The 27,346-nt window shown below is 34.2% G+C and overlaps 1 protein-coding gene across 9 annotated transcripts in view; it reads left to right on the top strand.

Moving 5' to 3' along the window:
• The window catches only part of METTL15 (methyltransferase like 15), a 382,010-nt gene that overhangs the window by 201,985 nt on the left and 152,679 nt on the right, over positions 1-27,346 (top strand). For 3 of the 9 annotated variants that reach the window (XM_005654689.4, XM_085011599.1, XM_085011604.1), the window contains exon 6: positions 5,744-8,776. The exons of the other annotated variants lie outside the window; for them this stretch is intronic. In XM_005654689.4, coding sequence (XP_005654746.3) covers positions 5,744-6,189 — 446 coding nt within the window. In that variant the 3' untranslated portion in view covers positions 6,190-8,776. Of the gene's footprint in view, positions 1-5,743; positions 8,777-27,346 lie in introns of those variants that run through there. 9 annotated transcript variants of the gene reach the window in all.

The raw sequence follows: 27,346 nt of genomic DNA, 5'->3' as shown, positions 1-27,346 counted from the left end.
CACATTTGCTTATTTCAGATAATAAGTCTTGCAAGCTTGTGTTCCCCAAGGTTCACATTATTTTGCACATTATAATGCATGTGCAAAATGATTGATTCATTAAGGACATTCCAGTCAGTCTCAGATATCATTAAATATATGCTTACAGTTGTATTGAGGCAATGTAATTGCTAGCAAATTTGAGAGTTCATTTGCCCCATTAAAATCATAATTTGGTACCCATGATCGTATTTGTCCAAAAAGTAGGATATAGGATGGGGCTTGTTTCAGGACATTTTAAAATTCTATCCATTACGTTTTTCCATGACTAAAAATGTTATGCTCTTCATTTAGTCATTCATTAATGTGACTGAATATCATACTCTTTATATATCCATCTGGTGATGTGAATGAAACTGTTTGTTTGTGGTTATAGTCCCGGATTTTCGTTCATTTATCCATATTTTTGTTCATTATCTATTCATTATCTTTTCAACAACATTTACTGAGGGTTTACTATAGTAGTTTTTAATCTTGGCTGAAAATCAAAATCCTCTGTGAAGCTTTTTAAATGTAGTGATTCCTGTGTAATAAACCCCTGAAACTGATTCAATAGGTCTGGACTTCAGCCAAGCACCTTTTTTTTTTTTTTTCAAAAGCTCCACAGGTTACTCTGATGTGTAGTCAGTGTTAAGAATTATAAGCTTATCTACTAAGCAAGAGGGTATAAGAGTTAACATGAAATACTTCCTGTTCATAAGAAAATCAGAGTCAAATGAGTGAGACAGACAAGTAAATTAGTAATTATAGTAGAGTGTGATAAGTATACAAACAGTAAGCACACCTCTTCCCAGTAGAACTAATATACATTGGCCTGGTGTTAAGTAAGTCCACTGATGAACTACAAACAGAAAAAGGTTTTTCTCTCAGTACCAAACCAAATGACCCGAATTGTGATTGAGTCCATATTTTCTGTCTTACCTACTCTATGCCTTAATCAAATGAATTAGCCATACAAGCTCTGTGATTAAAGTCAGGAAATGGAAAAACGGAGACAAGTTTCTATTTCTGATAACAGGATATGGGAGATGAGAAAGCAGTGAAGAAGGATTGCAAAACAGCGGGCTCCTCAGAGACAGGGACAGGGTATCACTAACATTTTTCTTCCTATGGCCTAAATCAAAGTCCAGCACATAGATAGACATTGGATCTGGCAGTTTTTGATTCTTTTCCTATTGACTTGTAGGCAAATTTTCTTACCTAGTCTATGCATACCTAAGAAACTCTGTGGCAAAGTTGTTTGCTCTCTGACCAGTGACTTTCATAAGGAAACCCATTTTTGCTACCTAGAGGCACAGGACTTTTACTGATTGTCCTCAAACTTTCTAATTCAGACAAAGAAACTTTCTTAATTCTTAACAGGCAGATTGCCTTTTCTCGTATTCTTGTTTTTGTACCAATGCCAGTTGGTGTTTTGTTTTCACTACTTTAATTTTCATTACCATATGCTGTTTTATAAAGATTTCTTTTTTATCTCATTTTATACAATTTGTGTTGACAATCTTTCTTCCTATAAATTAGAGACACAAAAGTGCTGATATAAAGGAAGAGAGGATATGTGCCTTTGATCCCCAGAGCAGGACCAAAAACTCCACAAGACACATTGCCCATTGCAGTACCTTGTCATCTCCTGATCCCTAAAGATCAAACTTGAGGAAACTGATAGAACTACACCTAGAAATCCTTTACAAGAAACCCAGTAGAAAGGTTCCTGTCATGGTGCAGCAGAAACGAATCCAACTAGAAACCATGAGGTTGCAGGTTCAATCCTGGCCTTGCTCAGTGGGTTAAGGATCCGGCATTGCCGTGAGCTGTGGTGTGGGTCGCAGATGTGGCTCAGATCTGGCATTGCTGTGGCTCTGGCAGAGGCCGGTAGCAACAGCTCCAATTAGACCCCTAGCCTGGGAACTTCCATGTGCCGCAGGTGCGGCCCTAAAAGCTCAAAAAAGAAAAAGGAAAGAAAAAAAAAAAGAAAAACAAAAGAAACCCAGTGGACATAGTCCAGATTAGAATTCCCTAAAGAAAAATAAGAAAGCCCCAGAAGAAAAGCTTCATGGATTAGAGTTATCCTGTTATCTTCAGGACCATTCATTCCTAAATATAAATGAAAGCTCTTATTTTCTTTCTCCTTGATGTAGCATTGGCAAGGCCTAATTAGACCTTATAAAGAAAAGTTTATGTGGTCACAATGGTGTTAATTTGTGAGCTCCAGATAATAATAAAGTCACTTTATATGAATACTTTGAAATAAAGACATATTCCCTCAATGAAAAGAATTCATCAGGAATTTTGTTAGTTTCACAGCTAGCTGGCTAAATGAATTATAAACTATAATTATGCCACAGGTAGGTGCCATTTTAGCTAGTAAACGGAAATGTCCACCATACTTTGTCATGTCAAATGAACCAATGTTGTTGTTTATATTAGAACCACTGAGGATTTCAGACATTATTTTGTTATTTTAACATTTTTTATTATTTTTATTTCTATTATTTTTATTATTTTATTATTTTATTTTTATTTATAACATTTCCTTTATTTTAAAAAATATATTCAATGATAATATCAAGGAAGTATTAACTAAGGCCTCTGCTTTTCTATCATTTCATCAATTTAGTTAACACATAGCCATGTATGGCTAATTCAGTATGTTATATTACAAACCACATCCTCAAATATATATCTTTGAAACGTGATAAAATGTGAAGAAAGCTAAGCAATTACCATGTTGAGCCATGGTTTTAATTCTATAAAATATTACAGATGCTAAGCAAAAAAAATAATAATAATAATAATAATATGCCTTAAAGTAAAAATATCCTACAGTATAAGTTGATCCACATGCTCCATGAATGACTGCTTCCTATTTTACATCAAAATCCATGTGCATTAAAATGTATTTTATATTACAGTTCTTTTTAGAGAAAATTAGTATTGAATTACAAAAGGTTTGAGTCAATAAGGTCTTCAGGAATGCAGCCTTTCTGAAGTATTCTCTAAATCCAAGCTCTAAATTATGAAGAGTTGCATGTTTGTTCATATCTTTAGAATGCTTTGAAATACATTACCTGGTGACCAAAACTCTTCCTGGAAAATGGAGAAATTGAATAGCAAATGGAAAGAAGTTGACCTCCCTCCTCAGCTTTGACTTTGACATCTTATTTCTGAGAGATGTGGTTGTTAAAAGACAAATTCCCCAATCTCTAATATTTTCTAGCCTTTCAGCAAAGTACTTTGTTTGGAAGAAAGAGTGAACCTGTAACACTGATATGGTTAACATCAGACAGCCAGGTTCTCAGCTGCATGGTACACATAAGAAATTATTTCTCCTCTTCCCTGACCAAAGATTAATCAGATGTATATTACTGTGCTTTACTACTGGACCTACAAATTACTAAAATGTGAACTCTTATTAAGTAGTGAGATTCTCTCATATAATCTGAATAAAAGAGTTTTGTCGGATATATATTTTATGGTTTTAGTGTTTTCTCTTAGGTCCGTGATCCATTTTGAATTAATTTTTGTGTAAGTGTTGAAGTTCGTCTTATTTTGTATAGATAATCACTTTTCATTGAAAATTTGTTCTTTCTTCATTGAATTAACTGGACATCTTTGTCAAAACACAACCGCTTGTAAAAATGTGGGTCTTTTTTGAGATGTCTGAATTTTTAGAACTATGTTATTTGCTGCATATGCATTTATAATTGTATCTTCCTGCTATCTTGGCAATTCAATAAGAAATGTTTCTTTTCGGGTCTAGTAGTTCTTTTTAAAAGATAATTTTGTCTAATATTAATATAATCTCACTGGGTCTCTTTATGTTTACTTTCTACATCATATATTTTTTCACAGCCTCTTGCTTACTTTATTTATATTTTTACATTTCAAGTGCATTTCTGTAGACAGTGTATAATCAGGTCTTGCCATTTTTCAGTCTGCATTTTTATTGAAGTTTTATTAGTACATTTACATTTAATGTGAGTATTTCCATATTTGGATTTATTATCTGTCATTTTGCTGTTTGTCTTCTCTTTGTCTCATTTTTGTTTTCCTGTTCTTCTCTTTTGTCTTCTTTTGTGTTAGGTAATATTTTTGTGGATGATTTTTATTCTCTGTTGTTTATTAACTATATTTCTTTCCATTGTTTTTATTGATTGCTCTAGGGACCACAATATTCAATTTTAACTTCCAGTAAAATATAGGAACCTTGTTGGAAGTTCCCATTGTGACTCAGCAGTAATGAGCCCAACTAGTATCCATAAGGATGCAGGTTCGATCCCTGGCCTTATCAGTAGGTTAAGAATCTGGTCTTGCTGTGGCTGTGATGTAGGCTAGCAGCAGTAGATCTGATTCATCCCTAGCCTGGGAACTTATATATGCTGCAGGTGTAGCCCCCCCCCCAAAAAAAGCCCATATCTATCTATCTATCTATAGATATGTATGTGTGTATGTGTATATATGTGTGTGTGTGTAAAGATATATACATATACACATATGAACCTTGTAATATAGTTTCATTTACCTACTCTCATCCTTTGCGCTATTACTATCACATTCAGTATATAAAGAAATATATATATATTATAAACCTAAGAATATTGTGTTATAATTTTACTTAAATAGTCGTTTTAAAGAAATTGAGAAGAATGACAGAAAGCCAGTCCTGTCTTTTAAGAAATTAAGAGACATGCTTCTTATATTCATACATTCATATTTTCATTATCTTCTGTCTATCCAGTTTATTACCTGACATTATTTTATTTCAGGCCAAAGTATTTCCTTTTAAATGTCTTGATTTTAGAGCTGTTAGCAATTAATTCTCTCATTTTTAGAATTTATTTGAAAATGCCTTTGAACCTTTAATATTAAAGAATAGTTTTAGGAGCTCCCATCGTGGCTCAGCAGTTAATGAACCTGATTAGCATCCATGAGGACCCTGCTTCAATCCCTGGCCTCACTCAGTGGGTTAAGGATCCTGCATTGCTGTGAGCTGTGGTGTAGGTTGAAGACGCAGCTCAGACCCTGTGTTGCTGTGGCTCTGCTGTAGGCAGGTGGCTACAGCTCTGATTGGACCCCTAGCCTGGGAACCTCCATATGCCACGGGTACAGCCCCAAAAAGACAAAAAAAAAAAAAAAAGAATAGTTTTAGAAAAGCTTTCTTGGAGGACATCTTTTTTTTTTTCTCTCAAAAATTTGAATGTTATTCCAGTATTTTATAGCCTCCATTAGCCTAATGAGAAATAAACTATTAGTCATGTTTTTGTTCTCTTATGTAATGTATTGTTGTATTCAAGATTTTGGCTTGTAGTAGTTTGATTAGGATGTGCCTAGGAGCAGTTTTCTTTGTTTATTCTGTTTGAGGTCTGTTGAATTTCTTTGTAGCAGAGAGTTAATATTTTTATCAAAGTTATGGAAGTTTTTCATTATTATTTCTTCAAATATTTGTTCACCTTTTTCTCTTTCTCTGCTCTTGTTTGACTCCAGTTACCCTTAAGAGTTCTGAAAGATATTTCTGACACGATAGTGTTAAGCATTGATAGAATGCTTGGAAATAAAATGGAGAAGTATGAATGAAATGCTACATCTTTCTAAGGAAACTTAGTTCCTCATATATACACACAACACAACCCAGTAAATTTACAGTGGAAAACATTAATGTTACCTGTTTGTCCTCTTTTCCTGTTTTTACAAAATCTATTTGTAGGTGCATTTCCTCCCTCTGCTATTTATGCACGAAAAGATTTGCTACAACGATCTACCCATATTGCTACCAAGACTTTCCAAGCTTTCCGCATATTTGTGAACAATGAGCTCAATGAACTTTACACAGGACTGAAGACAGCTCAGAAGTTTCTGAGACCTGGTGGTCGCCTTGTTGCTCTCTCCTTCCATTCCCTGGAGGATCGCATCATCAAACGATTCTTGCTTGGGATAAGTATGACAGAAAGATTTAACCTAAGTGCTAGACAGAAAGTGATACAAAAATCACAGTTGGGTTCCAGTCTTGAAAACAAGGAAGGAATCTCCACAGGAAAAGCCCCTTTAATGTGGAAATTGCTGCACAAGAAGGTACTTACCCCAGAAGATCAAGATGTACAGGATAACCCCAGAGGGCGCTCAGCCAAGCTTAGAGCAGCTATCAAATTATGAGAAAGCATCATCTGATCTTTCGAGTTTTTCCTCCCAGTTTCCCTTAATTTTTTTATGTGATATTCCTGAACAGCTTAACAAAAAAAGTGTGGACTATATATAAATATGTACTATATATGTGTGGAAATTGCAGGTGTTTAGCATTTTTCCTCAGAAAGAAAATGTAGGAAATATTAGCATGACACAGAAAGTTTGATTCAAGGAGAAACATCATCTCAAAATTGGAAAAATGTGTTTATCTTTGCATTATTTGACTTTTGAAATGCAATCCTTTATCAGGAATTTTTTTAAGAAGAAAAAGAAGGAGAAGAATATGTGTATTTATCTAAAAATGTAAACTCAAGCTGTCAAAAGAGAGGTTATAATTATATCTGCATGCCGAAATTCTGAATTTAGATATTAAGATGTGCAAAAGACTTTCGATGTCTTGAATAATTAGTAATAATCTTGGAGTGGATTTTAATTTTACTACCTGGTAATAATTAATTCCTACTATAGCTTTTTCAAACATAGGTATTATATAAATTTAAAATTTTCAAGTATTTTAAAAATGCATCATACTGCTAAATTTCATTGCTGAAATATAGTGTTCATTGTTTTAAAGGGATTTTTCAGTATGATATATGACATGTTTGCATAAATTACAAACTAAAAATGTAGAGTTGCTCTAATAACCATCACAGAGAATATTTCACAAAACTTCTAACTCTCAACATTTGAATCCTGCATTTTTAACTGAGCTATTCAAAATAATTAAACCAAGTCAATTTGAAATGGAAAAGGTATATGGTCTATTCAAGATATTAGAATCAATGCACCCCTAATGTTCTTATGTACAGGCAATAACTGCAGTTGTAGAATGTTTGTTTAGGAGATGTTCACTTAGTTAGGAATCTTTAATAAATTGATTAAATTGATTCATAATTTACATCACTTTTTTATTCATAAATTTCCACTTCTAATTTATTCAGTTATTCAGCAAGTACTGAACAAATGCAAGTAAAATACACATAGCCCACAATACCTGTCCTATGTAGTTTATAGTTTAGTGAAGGAGAGCACCAGTAGTTAAATAATCAAAAAAAATAATATAAAATTGACACAGCAGTAAGTGCTATAAAAAAGTGGTGGTACAAGGTACAACAAGTACATGTAATAGGAATTTCATCTACAGAAGGAAACTAGTTCTAACAGTATGGTGCTTGATTTATGACCTGAAGAATGAATAAGAGTTAGTCAAAGGGTGTGTGGACATGTTGACTAAAGGTGCATGTAAATGATTGTGTTCTTAAGTAATTCTCCTTGAAGTCATATTTACACTATTACTTTGCTCAGCAAATTATTCAAATACAGGAAAAAAATTATCTTCTCAATTATGATTACAAAATCTAAATTGGTGAATCCAAGTGAATAAAATATCAGCGTAACTATATAGACAAAAGATAAGAATTAAGTATTTCAATTTACCTCAGACTTTATCTACCTCTGTAATATTTAACTTTAGTTCCCAAGTTTATTCACTACATTTAATTTACAGGCTTCGTTCAAATCTGAGCAATTCTTCAGTGGAATCAGAATTAGGAAATATTCTAGGGAATAATGTGTTCAAATTAGAAACGAATGAATGTTAGATAACCTAGTTTAATCTTCTGAATTCTTCCTGAAGAATTTTGTGTTTCCCTTTGTAAATGAGAAAGATTCCCAAAGTTAAGTTCCCATTTGAGTATCTGATTACAAAATAAAGGGTCATATCTGACATTCAATAATGATTAGCCTATTTCATCAATCATTTTTGGATCCCACATAATATGGAAATTTTTTCATTAACATTAAATGGAAACTGCACTGGATTGAATGGCATCCTCTCAAAATTCATGTCCTTTCCAAAACCTTATAATGTGACCTTATTTAGAAATATGGCCATTGTAGATTTAAGTAGTTAAGATGAGGTCATACTGGAGCAGAGCAAGCACTTAATCTGGTATGTCTGGTGTCTTTACAAGAAGAGGAGAAGACAGAGACATGTGAAAGAATGCCACATGGAGGGCAGGGTGAAGTGATACATCTACTAGCCAAGGGACCCCAAGAATTGCTGGCAACCATAAGAAGCTAGGAGAAAAGAATGAAATAGAGTCTCTCTGAGTCTTTAGTAGGAACTAACTCTGCTAACACCTTGGTTTCAGACTTGCAGCCTCCAGAGCAATGAGAGAATAAAATATCTGCTATTTTATGCCACCCAATATGTGTGGTCATTTAGTATGGCAGCTTTAGGAAACTAAAACTGCCAAAAAAACCTTGAATAATATGCATGGAAAGAAATCCTGCTTCAATAAACAAAATTGATTTCAAAATACTTGTAGTGTAAATATATTTTAGCTATTTTCTATAATTAGGCTGTTTACCCCAATCATCCTTACCCAATCATCACTTCTTGGTCTTAGTTATAGGATGAGTAATAAAACACATGAATAAGTTTCAAATGGTTAGTTCTGGAAGATCATTTTGGAAAATTTGTACAATGCATATAGAAAATAAAAACATTATTAAAATGAATGTACATTTCTAATAAAATATAAATGATATTAAACAAGCAGTTGTTTTGCCTTTCTGAATCTCTATATTTACTGCCATCTACTTATCATTTTAGCATAACATCAATCCACTGTGTTAGACATCAGTTATTGACAAGTTTTAACTCATTGCTTATTAAGAAATGACTTCTATCTAAAATCCAATATACAGCACAAATGAACCTTTCCACAGAAAAGAAGATCATGAACTTGGAGAATAGACTGGTGGTTGCTAAGGGTGAGGGGAGGGGGAGTGGGTGGATTTGGAGCTTGGGGTTAATAGGTGCAAACTATTGATTTTGGAATGGATTAGCAATGAGATCCTGCTGGGTAGCACTGGGAACTATGTCTAGTCATTTATGATGGAGCATGATAATGTGAGAAAAAATGTATACATGTATGTGTAACTGGGTCACCATGCTATACAGTAGGAAAAAAATTGTATTGGGGAAATAACATTAAAAAAATTAAAAATAAATAAAAATTTTTTAAAAATGAAATTTAATAACTGGCCACAATTTTATCTTATATCTATTTTGCATACTTCATTTTGTTTTGGAAATTTATGTTAGTTACTATGTAATTTTAAAATTTCTAGGGTAATTTTGGGGGGACACTAATCATGTCTATGTATTTTTTCTATTTCTTTTTTTTGTTATAGTATAGTTGCTTTACAATGTTTCTTCAATTTCTGTTGTACAGCAGCGTGACCCAATGATATACAGTTCCTTGTGCTATACAATAGGACCTAATTATCCATCCACTCCAAATGTAACAGTTTGCATCCACCAACCCCAAACTCCCCATCCATCCCATTCTTTCCCCCCCACCCCTGGTCACAACCACAAGTTTCCTCTCCATGGCTGTGATCTGTCTCTCTTTTGTAGATATCATTTTTGCCATATTTTAGATTCCACATCTGTGATATCATATGGTATTTGTCTTTCTCTTTCTGTCTTATTTCATTTAGTATGAGAATCTCTAGTTCCACCCATGTTTCTGCAGACGGCATTATTTTGTGCTTTTTATAGTCATTGTATATATACCACGTCTTCTTAATTCATTCATCTGTCCATGAACATTGAGGTTGTTTCTATGTCTTGGCTATTGTGAATAGCACTGTGATGAACATAGGGGTGCACAAATATTTTTGAATGAAAGTTTTGTCTGGATAAATGCCCAGGAGTAGAATTGCTGGATCATATGGTAGTTCTATATTTAGTTTTCTAAGTACTTCCATAGGTTTTTCCATATTGGTTGCACCAATTTACATTCCCACCAAAAGTATAGGAAGGTTCCCTTTTCTCCACACCCTCTCCAGATTTCTTATTTGTTGACTTGTTAATGACGGCCATTCTGACCAGTGTGAGGTGGTATCACATTATAGTTTTGATTTGCATTTCTCTTTTGATTAGCGATGTTGAACCTCTTTACATGTGTTGTTGGCCATCCATATAACTTCTGTTTCATGTAGCATATGATATGATGTTCGTACTTAAAGTCATTTATATTGAACTATTAATTATGTTGCAACCAATAGTTTATAGGAGAATACAGTATGCCTAACTAGGTTTGGGGGGGTAACTAAAATCTCTTAAAATTCACTTTGAAATATGTGAAAATCATATTTTCTTTAGTCTTTGCAGAGTATTACATATTTTAAGAGGTAAAATTCATTTTTCTAATTTTTGTTTTTAAGTATGAAGCAGAGATAATAATGAATCTCTGCTGTAGATTTTTTAAAAATAATTTGAAATCTCTTGTTCAAAAAATATAAGATGGTTCTCAATGGAAAATTCATAAATGTACAATAAATACATAATTTATATCCATACTTTGGTTAAAAAGAGAAATGTATGTATATACTTATTCAATAAGCACATATTAAAAAAACTCCTTCCCTTTCCTCTTCTCTGTTCACTTTGGCATGTGAACTTCTTATGCCAACAGAGATAACATTCATTTATGTTTCACATTTACTCTAGAAAAAGAAATATTAGGAAATATTACCATGTACTTTCACAAACTAAGCCCTACATGTTTGATTCTTAGTAGTGGATAACAACTAAAAATTGCATCTGGTTTAAAGTCGGCAATATTTATTTTAATGTATTTACTTTTCTTTTGAGTTGTTTGATTGATTTTATATTCTAATAGTTACTTTTTGTATGTAAGCAACATTTTATAACAGAAAGAGATAAGCATTAAAATGTAAAGGGAATTTTGCGAGGTGTCAGATACGTATAAATTTCATGACCAAAATCCTGATCAGAGATACATTTTTGTCAGAACCACAATGCCATATGTTCAGTGTTGAAGGAGTATGTTTGTAAAAATCAGCATCATATTCTAAAGAAGCTAGATTGTATAAGAATAACTATTTTTATATTATTTTCTCAAATTTCATCTGTTAATAGTTACTATTCCTAACTAATGTTTGGTAACACACAGCATGATCTGCAGGAATACTAAGAGATAGTTTAAATATAATTATTGTTTAAGTCTTGTTATAGCCTTAATTTTCAAATACATTAAAAGTTCAATAGAATGAATTAATGCAAGATGCAGTGATGATAGTTCATGATATTTCTCATTTAGATGAACCTTAAAATTCTTCAGAGATTTTGACCACCTCACTCTTTTCTCACATAATTTACCAAGAATGTTAGACATGAAGGCAAAGAAGTAAAATGTAATAGTCTGATATACGAAGTAGAAGTTTGCAGTTTGGATAAGTCACATCTCCTTAGACAATTCTCAACCTTAAATACTCAGTATTTAAGTACGAGTTTTCTACCATTAGCATATGCCCTACTAAATATAGCACTTCCCAGACACTAGAATATAGAGCTGAGATCAAACAAGAGAACATGCTTCATTTCTGATTCTTGAGTAATAGCTTCTGTCCATTAAACTCCATCTTTATGCTTGGCCAGTAATACTTGTCTGCCTTAACACAAGGTGGGGATTTGTATTGTTAAACAATAGACAGTATGATTTTTCATTCTTTCACAAGGAAAAGCATTATCATCTGATTTATAAGTGTTAAGTTGAGGAGAAGGCTGTATAGCCTTGTAAATAAAACTATTGGCTTTGTAGCCAGAAAAACAAGTTTGAATTCCAGGTCTGCATTTATTAGCTGAATATGTGAATTGGGCATGCTTCTTAATATCCTAAAGCCTCATTTATTTCACTTTAAAATGAGGACAGTACTGGTACTTTCTCAGCGGGTTACTATGAATCAAATAGAAAATACTCAATATTTATAAGTTAACTGAAAGTCATAACTACCAAAATAAAATACACATTGCTGGACACTGTAGGTAGTGACATATGTACTTTATTCCTGGTAGTTTTAAGTGCAGCCTCTGAATCACTATCAGCAGTTGACTGGGTTCACAGTAAGTTTTATTATTTGGGAATTTTGTTCTTATTATTTATTTATTTAACACCCCCAGTGTTTGCTATACCTTGACAAGGCGTATAAAACACACAGTCATTGACCTAATGGAGTTTCCATTTATAAGAAAACAAAGTGGGAAGGAAAGAACCAGTTGCTGAAGTTATTTCACATTCATTTTGGCTGGAGAATGTATTTGTCCTCCTGCACTTTCATGTCAGTGAGTGTCTGACCTAAGTGGTCATTACAATAAGATTCTCCAAAATACATTTTGAGGGGGAGAAGGAAATAAGTATTTTATGAGATATGAGATAAACTATTTCTATAGGAATATTTTAAAATTTCCTATTTCTGCACTCTAAAGTCAATACAGAAAGACTGAAGGACCAATAAAGTGTGTATATTGCAGATGTTAAGGGGAAAATAACATGAAATGTAAATTGACTGTTCACACGTAGAATGAACTGATGATCTCTTTTATAGCAACACAGAATATATGTTATTAGAAGTGGATCCATGAATTCCCACCTCCTTACCTTCATTTCAGCATTTATAAACCTCATTTTGTACTACTGTAGATGTCTCAACAGAAAACTTATCCTTGCTTCTTTTCTTTCTGTCTTCTCTAGGACTTAGTTCAGTAAATTTTGCTTGCCCTCTTCAGTCTGTAATCCATTTTCTGCTGGTATCTTTCCTTCAATCTATAAACTTGTTCAACAGTGAACCATGCTAAAAGCAAGCCATAATGACTAAAATCTCTCCTTATTCTGTTTTCCTTACCAAAATAACACCCATCATCCTGTTTTCTTTCATAACTTGACTCTTAAAGTCTCCACTACCTCCAACTCTTCATCTATATTTCATTTCTCCAATTCCAGTATACTTTCTATAAAAACCATTCTCTTAAAGATTAATGGTGATTTCTAAATTACCAGACCCAATATCCTAGTCTTCCTCTTGACTTATTTAATCTTTTCAGCATTTGATAATGTTAGCCTTTCCTTCCATAAAAATCTATTCTCTGTTGCACTCTCCAAAATCATTCCTGTATCTTTATCTCTTTAACTCTGATTCCTTCATTAGATCCTCTTTCTCTGTCCCATGAAGCCAGACTATTTCTTATGTGAGTTGTTCTCAAAGGATTGATAGTCCTATGGATGGGCATTTAGTGAAGACAATACTGTGAAATTACTCCATGATCATCCAAGGAGTGGAAGAGAGATGATTCTTGCCAAGAACACAAACGTTGGAAGAAACAGAGATTTCAGTCTTCTGTTAAACTGACATCAAATTAAACAAGGTATGTACTAATAACCTGGACTTCAGCTTTGGTATTGACAAATAATAATTTGGACCAACCACCCCAAGGAGAAAAACTAGAAAAGCTGGAGAAGATATAAACACATCTATCTATATATAGATATAGATATAGACATAGATATGTCTCTTTGAAAGCACCAGAGAGTTAATAAAGCAGTGAAAAATATCTAGAAGATTGAAACCCAAAGGAGTTAGCCCAGCATTTGTAGCTGCCACTTGCCAACTCCAGAATTGGCAACTGAGAAACTAAACAGAACTTTTGACAATTTTTTAGGGAGTATAGGTGAACTCAAAGCTACCGGGGTATTGAAGGAACTAAAGCTCAGTTTCAAATCATCTTAGTCCTTGAATTTGATTAAATTGATCCTGCTATTAGATTCCCAAACTGCCTGACAAAAGCAATTTTAAATACTCTTTGGGGAAAAACAAATTCTTGCACATAAATCATTTAAATAATATTTCATATTTATTGTCCATCACTAAACCAGAAATTAACCAGTCATGAAGAAAAAAAGCATGATTTTTAAAAAATTCCTGACCTGATTTATTCTTCTGTTCTTAATAATGCATAAAATATACTCTTTGCTAATGATATTTAATCCTAGGTGGAGGAATTTATGGTGTTTATTCTGTGTTAAATATAATATGAAGTTATTCTGTGTTAAATATAATACGAAGTGTTTTCCTGTGGTATGTAAATGTTTATAATGGGCATATGTTCATTTTTCAAAAACAAACTAGTTGTCATTAGTATTATTATTTTTAATTTTATTTTTTTGTCTTTTTGTCTTTTTAGGACTGCACCCACGGCATATGAAGGTTCCAGACTAGGGGTCGAATCAGAGCTGTAGCTGCTGGCCCACGCCACAGCCACAGCCACAGCAACGCCAGCCAAGCTGCCTCTGTGACCTATACCACAGCTCACAGTAATGCCGGATCCTTAGCCCATTGACTGAGGCCAGGGATCAAACCTGCAACCTCATGGTTCCTAGTCGGATTAATTTCCACTGTGCCACAGTGGGAACTCTGTGCATTATTATTTTTTAAAGAGCACAGGTTTGGGAATCTGAGAGACCTGCATATAAATCCTGGCTCTGACACCAAGTAACAAAATAGTCTTAGAAAATTTAATCTTTGAACTTCAGTTTTCTCATCTGAAAAGCGAGGGCATTAATGCTAGTTTTTTAAGGTGGTTGTATTAAACATAAAACAATATGTGTATATAAAACAATATGGTTCATGCCAAAAATGATTGATATTACCTTCTTTTGGTGGGGGTTATTTGGTGAAATCTGGCTGTTCCGTAGTTTGTCATATAATCTAAAACATTTATTTGCTTACTTACCTTTAAAATGTTGGAATGTGTATTAAATATTTCAGTGTACCTTCAACTTCTCCTAGAGATGATTCTCATTTGTATGCCCACTTTGCAATCTGTTGTGTTAATCCATGACCATCTCTCCTCTCCAAATCTCTTGTTCATCTCTTGTCACAGTTGATTGGTCCAGAAGAGGACTCTGATGAAAACTAGGCTAATCCTGGCTACAGGTGACTGGTCCAATCCAGACCAGTGCATTCCTTTCCTAAATGGTTTTGATCAAATGTGAAAAGGAAATTTTCTGGTTACTTTTCAGTGTCTGAGAGATATAAAGCTTAAGAACTCTTAAGGGCACACATTCCCATCATGTAAAAAAGCATGACTAATTTGCAGATGGAAAATTAAAAAAAAAAAAAGAGTTGAAGAGCTACCTCCGAAGTGTTCACTTTCCTGATCCCAGCTCTGGAAACTTAGCTGTGGAGTTTCCGTTGTGGCACAGCAGAAACGAATCCAATTAGGAACTGTGAGGTTGCAGGTTCAATCCCTGGCTTCGCTCAGTGAGTTAAGGATCTGGTGTTGCTGTAGCTGTGGTGTAGGCTGGCAGCTGTAGCTCTAATTGGAACCCTAGCTGGGAACCTCCATATGCCATAGGTACACCCCAAAAAAGCAAAAAATAAAAATTAAAATAAATAAATAAATAAAATAACTGACCATGGAGGAAATTGACAAAATATTGAAATTTTTTGTGGAAATTTGAACTATGGTAAAGAGCTGTGAAAAATGCATAGGCTGAATTATTTTTATACTCTTCTAGCACAGAACGAAAATCTCAAGTGTTTCTGTTGAATAAGTTAGAAGGGCATATTGAACATGTTCTAGGTGAGTGTGATGGCCATAGTTCTTAAAAAGTAATTCAAAATAAGCCTAGGGAGTTCACTTTGTGGCACAATGATTAACGAATCCGACTAGGAATCATGAGATTGCAGGTTCAATCCCTGGCTTCGCTCAGTGGGTTGAGGATCCAGCAGTGCTGTGAGCTGTAGTGTAGGTCACAGATGCGGCTCAGATCCCACGTTGCTGTGGTTCTGGCGTAGGCTGGCAGCTACAGCTCAGATTGGACTCCTAGCCTGGTAACCTCCATGTGTCGCGGGTGCAGCCCTAGAAAAGACAAAAAAAAAAAAAAAAAGACCAAAAACAAACAAGCAAACAAACAAAAACAAAATAAGCCTAAGAATACATAAACCAAAACCAATTTCATTCTATTAAGACTCTTAAGAGCCCTATCCTTACTTATTTTATCTTTTTAATTTTAATTTTATATTGGAGTGTAGTTAATTTACAATGCTGTACTAATTTCAGGTATACAACAAAGTGATGTAAAGTTATACATATATCCATTCTTTTTCAGATTCTTTACACTATAGGTTATTACACAATATTGATTTGAGTTCCACTGAATAATATCTTAAAGTATTAACATCTTAAAGTATGTTTTTAACTTTCCTTTCTTACCAATTCATATAAATGTGATCTTCTTGATCTTAACTTCCAAGAAATTGTTTTATATGCACAATTGTACAATTCACATGCTAGTTTCTAAGCAATAAAACATGCTCCTCACACTTATCTAAGCAGATGTGGCATGTCTTTAATCTTTCTATTCAGACTTGAAAATGGAGCAAATGTGCTTATTGGCCATTTGCATATATTCTTTGGAAAATTGTCTATTTGAGCTTTCTACCCGTTCTTTAATCCAGTTGCTTTTTTTTTGATGTTGAATTTTATGAGATGTTTATATACTTTGTACATTAACCCCTTATCAGTAATATCATTTGCAAATATTTTTTCCTATACAGTATCGTCTTTTCATTTTGTTCATGGTTAAAAGCAAAATCTTTTAAGTTTAATTAGGTCCCATTTTTTAATTTTTTTATTATTTATTTATTTATTATTCAATTAATTTTATTATACTTATAGTTGTACAATGATCATCACAACCCAATTTTATAGCACTTCCATCCCAAACCCCCAGCCAATTTGTTTATTTTTGCTTTTATTTCTTTTGCCTTCAGAGACAGATTTGAAAATGTCACAGAATGATTTGCCTATATTCTTCTAGGTTTCTTTTACATGTAGCTGTCCCGTTTTCCCAGCACTACTTATTGAAGAGACTGTATTTTCTTCACTGTATGTTCTTGCCTCCTTTGTTATAGATTAATTAACCATAAGTGTGTGAGTTTATTTCTGAGTTCTCTGTTCCATTGATCAGTGTGTCTGTTTTATGTCAGTACCTGTTTTGATTACTGTAGCTTTGTGATATATTCCAAAGTCAGGGAGCATGATTCCTCCAGCTTTGTTCTTTTTTTCAAAATTGCTTTGGCAATTCAGGATCTTTTGTGTTCCATATAAATGTTACAAATATTTGTTCTAGTACTATGAAAAATGTCATGGGTATTTTAATAGAGGTTGTATTAAGTCTATAGATTGCTTTGGTACTGTGAACACTTTAATAATGTTAATTCTTCTAATCCAAGAACATGGGATATCTTTACATTTCTTTGTATCATTTTCAAATTGTTTCATCTCAGAATTGATAATCACAAAACCACAATGAGATATGACCTCACATCTATCAGAATGGCTATCATCAAAAAGTCCACAAATAATAAATGTTGACAAAGATGTGGAGAAAAGGGAACACTTTTTCACTGTCATATGGAATGCAAATTAGTGCAGCCACTATTAAAAACAGTATGGAGGTTCTTCCAAAAACTAAAAATAAACCTACCATATGGTCCAGCAACTTCACTGCGGGATTATATCTGAAGAAAATGAAAACACTAATTCAAAAAGATACATGTACAAAAAAAAAAAAAAAAAAAAAAAAAAAAAAGATACATGCACCCCAGTGTTCATATCAGTATTATTTACAATAGTCAAGATACAGACCCAACCTAAATGTGTCAATAAAAGAATGGATAAAGAAGATGTGAGTGGAGATATATACATATGTATACATGTATATGTATGTGTGTGTGTGTATGTGTGTGTGTGTGTGTATGTGTATATATATATATATATATATATATATCACACAGGAATATTACTCAACCATAAAAAAGAATGAAATTCTGCCATTTGCAGCAATGTGGATAAACCCAGAGAGTATTTTGCTTAGTGAAATATCAGAGAAAGATAAATACTCTATGTTATCACTTATATGTAGAGTTTTTTAAATTATATATATATTTTATATATATATATATATATATATATATATATGAACAGATGTGCAAATATAGAGAAAAGACTAGTGGTTATCAGTAGGGAGAAGAAGTGAGGAAGGGTCAGGATAGGAGTATGGGATTAAGAGATACAAAACTAATATGGGGGTTCCTGTTGTGGCTTAGCAATAATGAACCTGACTAGTATCCATGAGGCACAGGTTCAATCCCTGGCCTTGCTCAATGGGTTAAAGGACACAGTGTTGCTGTGATCTGTGGTATAGGTCACAGATGTGACTTGGATCTGGTGTTGCAGTGGCTGTGGCATAATCTGGCAGCTACAGCTCTGATTTGATCCCTAGCCTAGGAACTTTCATATGCCATGAGTAGAGCCCTGAAAAAAAAAAAGACCAAAAAAAACCCGAAAAACAAAAGAGTGCTATGTATAAATTAGATAAGCAACAAGGATATGTTATACAACATGGGGAAATATAGCTATTATTTTTAGTAACTTTAAATGAAGTATAATCTATAAAAATATTGAATCACTATCTTGTGCACCTGAAACTAATATAATATTATAAATCAACTATACTTCAATTAAGTAATAAATAAAATAAAATGAAATGTACAACTAAAAGAGAGTGCAGCTCATGGAACTTTCACTCAAATGATGGTAAACATCTTACATTTCTGCAGAGTACTGACTTGGTAAGAAAAAATATGTCCTTGGAGTTCCCATCGTGGTGCAGTGGTTAACGAATCCGACTAGGAACCATGAGGTTGAGGGTTCAGTCCCTGGCCTTGCTCAGTGGGTTAAGGATCCGGTGTTGACGTGAGCTGTGGTGTAGGTTGCAGACGCGGCTCAGATCCCCGCGTTGCTGAGGCTCTGGCGTAGGCTGGTGGCTACAGCTCCTATTAGACCCCTAGCCTGGGAACCTCCATATGCCGCGGGAGCGGCCCCAGAAAAGGCTAAAAAAAAAGAAAGAAAAAATATGTCCTCTTTCTGGATTTATATATATTCTTTGTGATTCTGTTTCTTTTCTATTTTAAATGGCACTATACCTAACTTTTCAATCTATAAATTATTGTTTTCATACAGAAACCGCTTTGATGATGAAGAAAAACCATGTTTAAAAGCCAGCCAGAAGGTTTTCCCATTTCCTATTATGTACATACACATATGATTTTCGTGGGGTTGGGCAAGGTTAAGGAGAGGGGGGAAAAATGTGAATGCTGAACCTATCTAGTTTTTCTATAATCTATCATTGTTCCTTTGAAGAAATTCAGCATTTGCCTTAGAACCAGAGAATAACATCACCTGCTAGAGAAAGCTATTGAATTTCAAAATCCCTTTGAAATGTCACGTTAACCTGTTTAACTTTCAGTCTGTTCTGTAAAGCACCAAACATTTCCTGATGACTCCCAGATCTAAGACTGCTTATATTTCTCTAACTTAAAAGTTTGTTTCTTTCACTTGCAAATGAACTGTGGTGAATGAATCAGCATTGTTTAGGCCTAAGAAAAGTGTATCTCAGCTGTAATCTGTGTGCAGTCATTTGGCAGGTTAGCTTGATTTGTGAACACTGAGTAGGGTCAAATGCTAAATCTGGTCATTTGACTAAACCTAGATAGCTCTAGCCTTTTATTCTGCACTACATCAAATTTTAATCATTAAAGCTGTATTTGTTTCATTGATTATCTTTTATACTGAGAAGTGTAAAATCAGGCAACCATTTAGTTTTTGACTCAGCAACATCTATTGAGTGTCTACTTGCTAGGAACTGGTGATAAAAATTAAAAGAAATGGTGTGTCCCTTGTTCTTGAAGGGCCACATTATAGTATAAACTGAGACAGATATGTACATTCTGAAAAGTTAAGAATATAATAGGTTAAATTCTATAAGAGTGGTTAAAATACTATAAAAGTGCAAAGGAATGAATAAATGATGAAGTTTTCTTCTTCCAAGCAAAACAATTTACAGTCAGCCCTTCATATCTATGGGTTCTGTATCTACACATTCAACCAACCTCAGATTGAAAATATTTGGGAGAAAAAAAAAAAAAACAGAAAGTTCTAAAAAATAAAATCTGTATTTGCTTCATACAGGCAACTATTTACATAGTATTTACATTGTATTATAAGTAGTCCAGAGATTACTTAAAATATACAAAAGGATGTACAAATACTCCACCATTTTATATATGAAATTTGAGCATTCATAAATTTAGGTATCCATGTGGTTTGGGAACCAATCACCCACAAATACTAAGGGATGTATAACTAATTCTTTTAGTGTGAGAGCTACAGAAATTTTGTGCTGAATCATCAATAGCTTTGTTTCCTGGGACATAATCAACAATAAGTGCCCTTATAATGTCATTGTCTTCCTGTCTTAAAGCGTATTGTTAGCTATACTTGTTCTTCGAACTCCATGTACTTTGATTTCTGTGACCTGTGTGTACACATTATTGAGAAGACTAATATTCATAGACATGGATGGCCACCTAACAGTAATTGTGATATAGCCTTTCTGAGCCATTTCATCCTGGAATTAAAATTCTTAATATTTTGGAAGCCATTGTCTCTTTTGAGAATCTAAAGTTGGAGCCTCTCTATAGAAAAAGGTATTTACACATTAATTGTGTATAATATCAAGGTGTTTATAAAGCCCCTTCATGTCCATGATGAGCTCTAGTTCAGTGGCTTTTGCACTAGAGAACCATCTAAAATTTTCTCAAATTTCTCTTGAATTTGAGAAAATTCAAGCTTCATTTCTCAAATCTGACCCTGTGATAGTTGAAGGTTACATGTTGACAGTTTCTACCTATTTACCTCATCTGGTTCCTTCATTTATGATACTTCAAGTTCCCTACATTCCAAGGATTCCAATCTTGGCATCAGCTAACCTGGACGGTGTCCCAGCAAGGCTAATCTGGGCCCCTGTAGCAGTTTTGTGCTAGACACAAAGAATAGAAGGAATGCAATGATTTCTGAGAATCTGAGTAGATCGATACTCCAGACTAGTGCTGTTCAATAGACCTATGGTTGCCAAGGGGGCGGGGGAGGGAGTGGGGTGGATTGAGAGCTTGGGGTTAATAGATGCAAACTATTGCCTTTGGAATGGATTAGCAATGAGATATTGCTGTGTAGCACTGGGAACTACGTCTAGTCACTTATGATGTAGCATGGTAATGTGAGAAAATAGAATGTGTACATGTATGTGTAACTGAGTCACCATGCTATACAGTAGAAAAAAAATTGTATTGGGGAAATAACAATTTTTTAAAAATTTAGAAAAAAGAATATTAAAAAAAAGAAATATTTCAAGCCACGAGTTTGAGCTACATGGTAATTTTAAGTTTTGAGAAGCCACATTAATAAAAGTAAAAGGAAATAAGTGAAATTAATTTTATATAATTGATATTTTAAATAAAAATAATCTAGTTAAATACATACAGTATATTTTAACATGTAATCAATATAAAAATAAGACATTTTGCATTCTTTTTTAATACTGTTTGAAATCTGGTATATATTTTAGACTTACAGCACAACTCAAATTAAACTAGAACTATAGGTTCTTAAAAAAAAAAAAAAAAAAAACTGAAAAGGGATTTTTTTCCCTGGTGATCTAGTGGTTAGGATTTGACATTTTCTCTGCTGTGGCCTGGGTTCAGTCACTGGTCTGGGAACTGAGATCCCACATCAAACTTCTGCACTCTGTATCAAAAAAAAAAGGGGGGGGGTTCAAAGCTGTAGACGTCTAATGGCTACCATATTGGACAGCAGAGTTTTAAACTCTAAATAAATGCCAATTTTTCTGTATATCTGGCTTTGTTATAGTGGTGATCAGGTTTTCACCTTTTAAAAAACCCTACCTGGGAATAAATAAACAAACAGTTCCCTCTATTGCAGTGTATGACACATGGAGGAAGATGTAAGACATAGATAGCCCTTGAAGTCATGCAATGCACTGACCCTGAGCACGAGCTTACATCTTTTCATTCCTCTTCCCTAATGGGTCAGTGGATTTGGTATAGCTATAAAACAGTCTTTAAAATAAAACAATCAGAACAGATCTTTGTACCCACATCCAAAATTAAGCAAACTCATTCTAATATCCTCTCTAAAACTTGCTTCAGGCTGGCTATACCAAGGTTGCCATTCAGATTGGATCAGCATTAAAATTTGAATGTAAATTCTGGGTAAATCACTGCCTTCCTGATCAGGAACAAGTAACCCCAGCATATATATGTGAAGCCAGCAATGATGCCTTTGATGAAAAATATTTAAAAGTTAATGATTATTTTTTAAAGGGGTGGGGGAGATTCTTCCACCCTCTTAACTTCACCAAACAAACAAACAAAAAAAAAAATATATATATATATATATTGCTGTCTTATTTGGGTATTATATAGCATTTACCTTAATAGTCTTGAAGACTAAATGCCAAAAGTATAGTTTATTTGCTGCAGCTATTTTACAGCATGTCTTTAGCATGATTCCTTAGTTAAGCTATTTCTTACAAGCATTTTATTTTTAGAATAACAATTTTCTTACCATCAAATGAAAAAAAAATCCCCCAAATTCTTCCAGGCACCAATTTTTTTTTTTTTTTTTTTTTTCCCAATGAAGTACTCTGTTGTGTTTTTAAATGGCATCATTTGGAACAGACACATCATCCTTTGAGGAAAGGGCACATAGTTAAGTTTGTTAAAAGCTATAATGGGCATCTTGAATCTTTTTCTCAGAGGTAAAAAAAAAGTGTCAATGCTAGCAGTTAATAAGAATTTTTTAAAATAGTGGCTACAATATTGCAGTGTTAATTGCATTACTCACTGAAAGAAATGCAATGAGTCATATTTTCTAGTTGTTACTTAATGCAATTTGGAGAACTTTTTTAGCACTTGATAAAGAATGAGGGGACTCCAAACCTGATAAAATGAGTCTAGAAAAATAATTTCCTTTCTTTAATAAGGTTTAGGAAGTTTGCAATTAAGGATAGGTTAAAGCAACTTGAAATTGTGTTATGGATTCATAGTCTTCAAACTCAACAGGACCTCAGCAAGATCAGTTGATTTCAATTGTTCCCAACCTTTTCAAAATCAAAGATCCCATGTGCTATTCCTCACTACCAGCTTTTCCCACAAGATGATCCTAATATTTAAGGAAAAAAAATGTGTTTTCTTACCAAATGTAAATAAAATTCATTTCCCTAATTTTATTAGTGAAAGGCATATACAATTACAAACTAGCTTCTATTCAGTGTAAAACAATGTTTTATAATGATGGATCAAAATAGTTCCTGAGAAAAGGAAGATAGTTATGTGATATTTAAGTTAGCCTCCACAGATGGACCAGATGAGAAACAGGAGACTTAACCACATTAAAAAGTTAAAGCAGGTTGGTGGGTTCTCCAGGATTAGGTGCCCATGTTTATTTACTGCATATTGATAACTGTGTTCAAAACTAAGCTAAAAATGCCTGACTCCTTAGTAACCAAAAGACAATTGATACTTTAAAAAGAACAAGGTGAAATACTAAATGCTTGAATTTAAGCTGCTTCACACCTCTCCCTGTAATAACCTTCATCTCTTCTGCCAGTTAAATCCTTTGCATAATCCCAAACTCAAACGTTCTGGTCATGAGAATGCTGCCTCCTACTACTGGAAGCCTAATTGACTAAGGGTCCAAACTGTTGAACCCAGAAGTTCATCTCTGCATGTACACTGAAGCTGTGCCTACCATGGACTGCTTCCCACCAATAATTGAGTGAGGTAGGAATGCTAATGCAGGCCCTTTCCTGGGAGACGCAGGAATACTTAACAGCCAGCTTGGGCTGAAGGACTCAGAAATGATTCTGCTGAATCTTCTATCCAAACTTCCTTACCTGTCCTCTTCACTCAAAAGTCAGACTTAACATTACAGTCTGATGGCTCTCCCAGACTTCTTCGGCTTCCTCTTATTTCCTTTCATGTGAGCATTTCTTTTATTAAACCCCTTGCACATTTAATCCTGTCTTGAATTCTACTTCTCAGAGGACCTGGACTAATATATCAACTCGAATGCCTTTTTCAATTTCTCAAACTGCATGTGCTAATAACACTGTACAAGAGGAGAGGAAATGGCCCTAATTTGGCCCCATCTCATCTCCCCAGCTGCCTCTGCCATCTCTCTATGCTCTAGGTATACCCAACTTGCTACAGTACTCAGGACTCTATACCTTTGAAAATGTCATCTTCTATGCCTAAAACGACTTCCTCTCTAGTGTATATATCAACTTCATTTAATAAGACTACGTGCAAGTCATTTCCTTTGGTAAGCCTTTTCTTGACATCTTCAAGCACAATGTAGAATGACCTTCTCTTGCACCCATATGTTACTTAGCTTTCATGATCTTAACATTTTTAAACACAAGCCAGTTGTTTTTGTTAGAATATCAATCAATTTGGATTTGTTCAATGATTCCCTATGATTATACCCAGGTTATGTAGTCAGATGATCACACTGTATTATTTTGATTGAATCCTATTAATTGCACATGAAGTTTATTTGTCCCATTACTAATGTAGTTCATTTTGTTTACTTGATCAAGAGGGTATCCACAAGTTTTCTCTAATTTTGTTCTCTTTGTAATTAACAAATATTTTATAAGGAGGTACTTTGAAACTATGTAAAAAATCTCATTCCCCACCTCATTTTCACCTACTAGTTTTAGTATCCATTGAGATTTTTTTAACCTAAATTAATAACTGCACTTGCTGCCAAATGGTGATTTTCTAAAACCATCATGCTTTCTACATTTAATAAGAGGCTTTCTGGAGTTCGCATCGTGGCGCAGTGGTTAACAAATCTGACTGGGAACCATGAGGTTGTGGGTTCGATCCCTGCCCTTGCTCAGTGAGTTAAGGATCCAGCGTTGCCGTCAGCTGTGGTGTGGGTCGCAGATGCAGCTTGGATCCTGAGTTGCTGTGGCTCTGGTATAGGCAGGTGGCTATAGCTCCGATTCAACTCCTAGCCTGGGAACCTCCATATGCTGCGGGAGCGGCCCAAGAAAAGGCAAAAAGACAAAAAAAAAAAAAAAAAAAAAAAAAAAAAAAAAAAAGAGGCTTTCTACCATAAGGAAGAACTTTCTCTTCTCTCCATCTATTTTGTTATTTATTTATTTATATCAGTGATATACTAGTCGATTTGAGTTATAATTTGTTATTATATCATTTATTTTAATGTTCCAATTACCCCTGATTTGGTCAGTTAGAGCTTCTTCAAGTTTACTTCTCTGTCCTATTGAGATGCCCTCATCCTTCTTTGAGCATTTCCTTACTTTATGTTACCAAAGGTGTTCCAGACTCATCATGTTCTTTCCCTGAATTCAATCATTTCTTCAAGGAGTCCTGGTCATATTAGTATTTAAAACCAAGATATGATCACTAGGTGCTCTTTACTAACTGGATTGTCACTATTCCCAGGCCCTTTCCAGATATCTAGGAACTACACTTATTTACATTGATATTTATTTCTATATCTATCTATAATAACTATTGCTCACCTTGGTACATCCAGTTCTAGTGCAATGCCAGCTACACTTATTCTAGTTTTATCTTTTTTTCATACTTATAGTTACTTTTCCAATAATGAGAAACCCAATTCTCATTTTCTTGATACATTTATTTCTGTTCTTAATCTTTCTGGATGTAGCCAATCTTTTGATACTGCTGGACCCCCACCCTCTTTGCAAATGGACCTGCCCTATGCTGAGCTTGGCCTCTTCTGCACAGGCCTGCAGCTTACCTTCTCAGGCCTGACTTATAGCTACCTGACAGCAGAAGGAAGGATGCTAATAAATATTTTTTAAAGAAAAGGAAGGGACAAAGGGAAGAGAGGAAGAGACATAACTGCTAGCATTCTTCATACTCTTTTTTTTTTTTTTTACACTTTATCTCTGTCTTGAGTTTTTTTGTTTGTTTGTTTTGTTTTGTTTTGTTTTGTTTTTAAATAATCTGTTTTAAAAACAGCAGGCTTCCGGCTTAGAGTTTTCTGTAAGGAATAGTATCTATCTAGAATTTAATAATCCTATTTTGTTTTAATTGTTAATGTGTTTAAAGTCACCTGATCTATTTCTTTCTTTAAATATATGTTTAACTGAGGAAACATTACATATTTTAATCAACACAGTTCTTAAGCATACAATTTAATGAGTTTAAATTATATATATATATATTTTTTCATTTCCCTAGAAAATGCCAGTCAATCTCCACCCCCATAGGTATCCACTCCTCTGATTTACATAAGAATTGGTTTTGCTTCCTTTGCAAAAATTATTTTTAAAAATTTCTTGGCTGCACAATGGCATATGGAAGTTCCTGTGCCAGGCTGGAAATTGAATCTGAACCTCCACAGCAACCCAAGGCTGCTGCAGTTGGATTCTTAATCCACTGTGCCATGGTGGGAACTCCCCTTTGTAAATATTTTTAAGGCAAAAGAAAAGCATTAATCAGTAAATCAAATAAGACTACAAATGATAAAGATGATGTAAGTAGTATAGAATAGCATGGAAGGCATTGCATAAATGGTGGAATTTGGGGCACAATGGACATTTTGATTCTACAAATGATGCCCTTGCTTCAATGGAGATGGACACGAATGTTATTCAAGTTATTAGATACAAACTATTGCCTTCCCGGAGTTCCCATTGTGGCTCAGCAGTTAACGAACCTGACTAGTATCCATGAGGATGTGGGTTTGATCCCTGGCCTTGCTCAGTGGGTTAAGGATCCAGCATTTCTGTGAGCTGTGGTGTAGGTCTCAGACGTGGCTTGGATTTGGTGGTGCTATGGCTATGGCATAGAACAGCAGCTATAGCTCCAATTTGACCCCTAGCCTGGGAACCTCCATATGCTGTGGGCGCAGCCCTAAAAAAGCAAAATAATAACAATAAAAACAAACTATTGCCTTTCCTCTACTATTTCCATATGTACTTATGTTTTAAGCATCTATTATAGACCTACTATGTGCTCTGTGCTCCAAGGGCTGTAGATAAATAAAGAATGCACCCAAAATAAAGTAGAACAAATGCTCTACTTAGGGAAATAAATTGTACTTAAAATTTTAATTTTGCTTTTGAGAAATAGGAATTATAGCCCCACATAAATATGTACTACCTTAACTATTAAAATATATTCACTCTAGGTCGTTGATTACCAAGCAACTTTTTTTTGGTCTTTTTGTCTTTTTTAGGGCCACACCTGCAGCATATGGAGGTACCCAGGCTAGGGGTCTAATCAGAGCTGTAGCCACCAGCCTACATCAGAACCACAACAA

The sequence above is a fragment of the Sus scrofa genome, chromosome 2, assembly GCF_054392235.1.
Source record: "Sus scrofa isolate SSC_HxYL_T2T_F1_AM1 chromosome 2, Sscrofa_HxYL_maternal_Yorkshire_Landrace_v2.0, whole genome shotgun sequence".
NCBI lineage: Eukaryota > Metazoa > Chordata > Mammalia > Artiodactyla > Suidae > Sus > Sus scrofa.
This window is presented reverse-complemented; position numbering and strand designations above follow the sequence as displayed.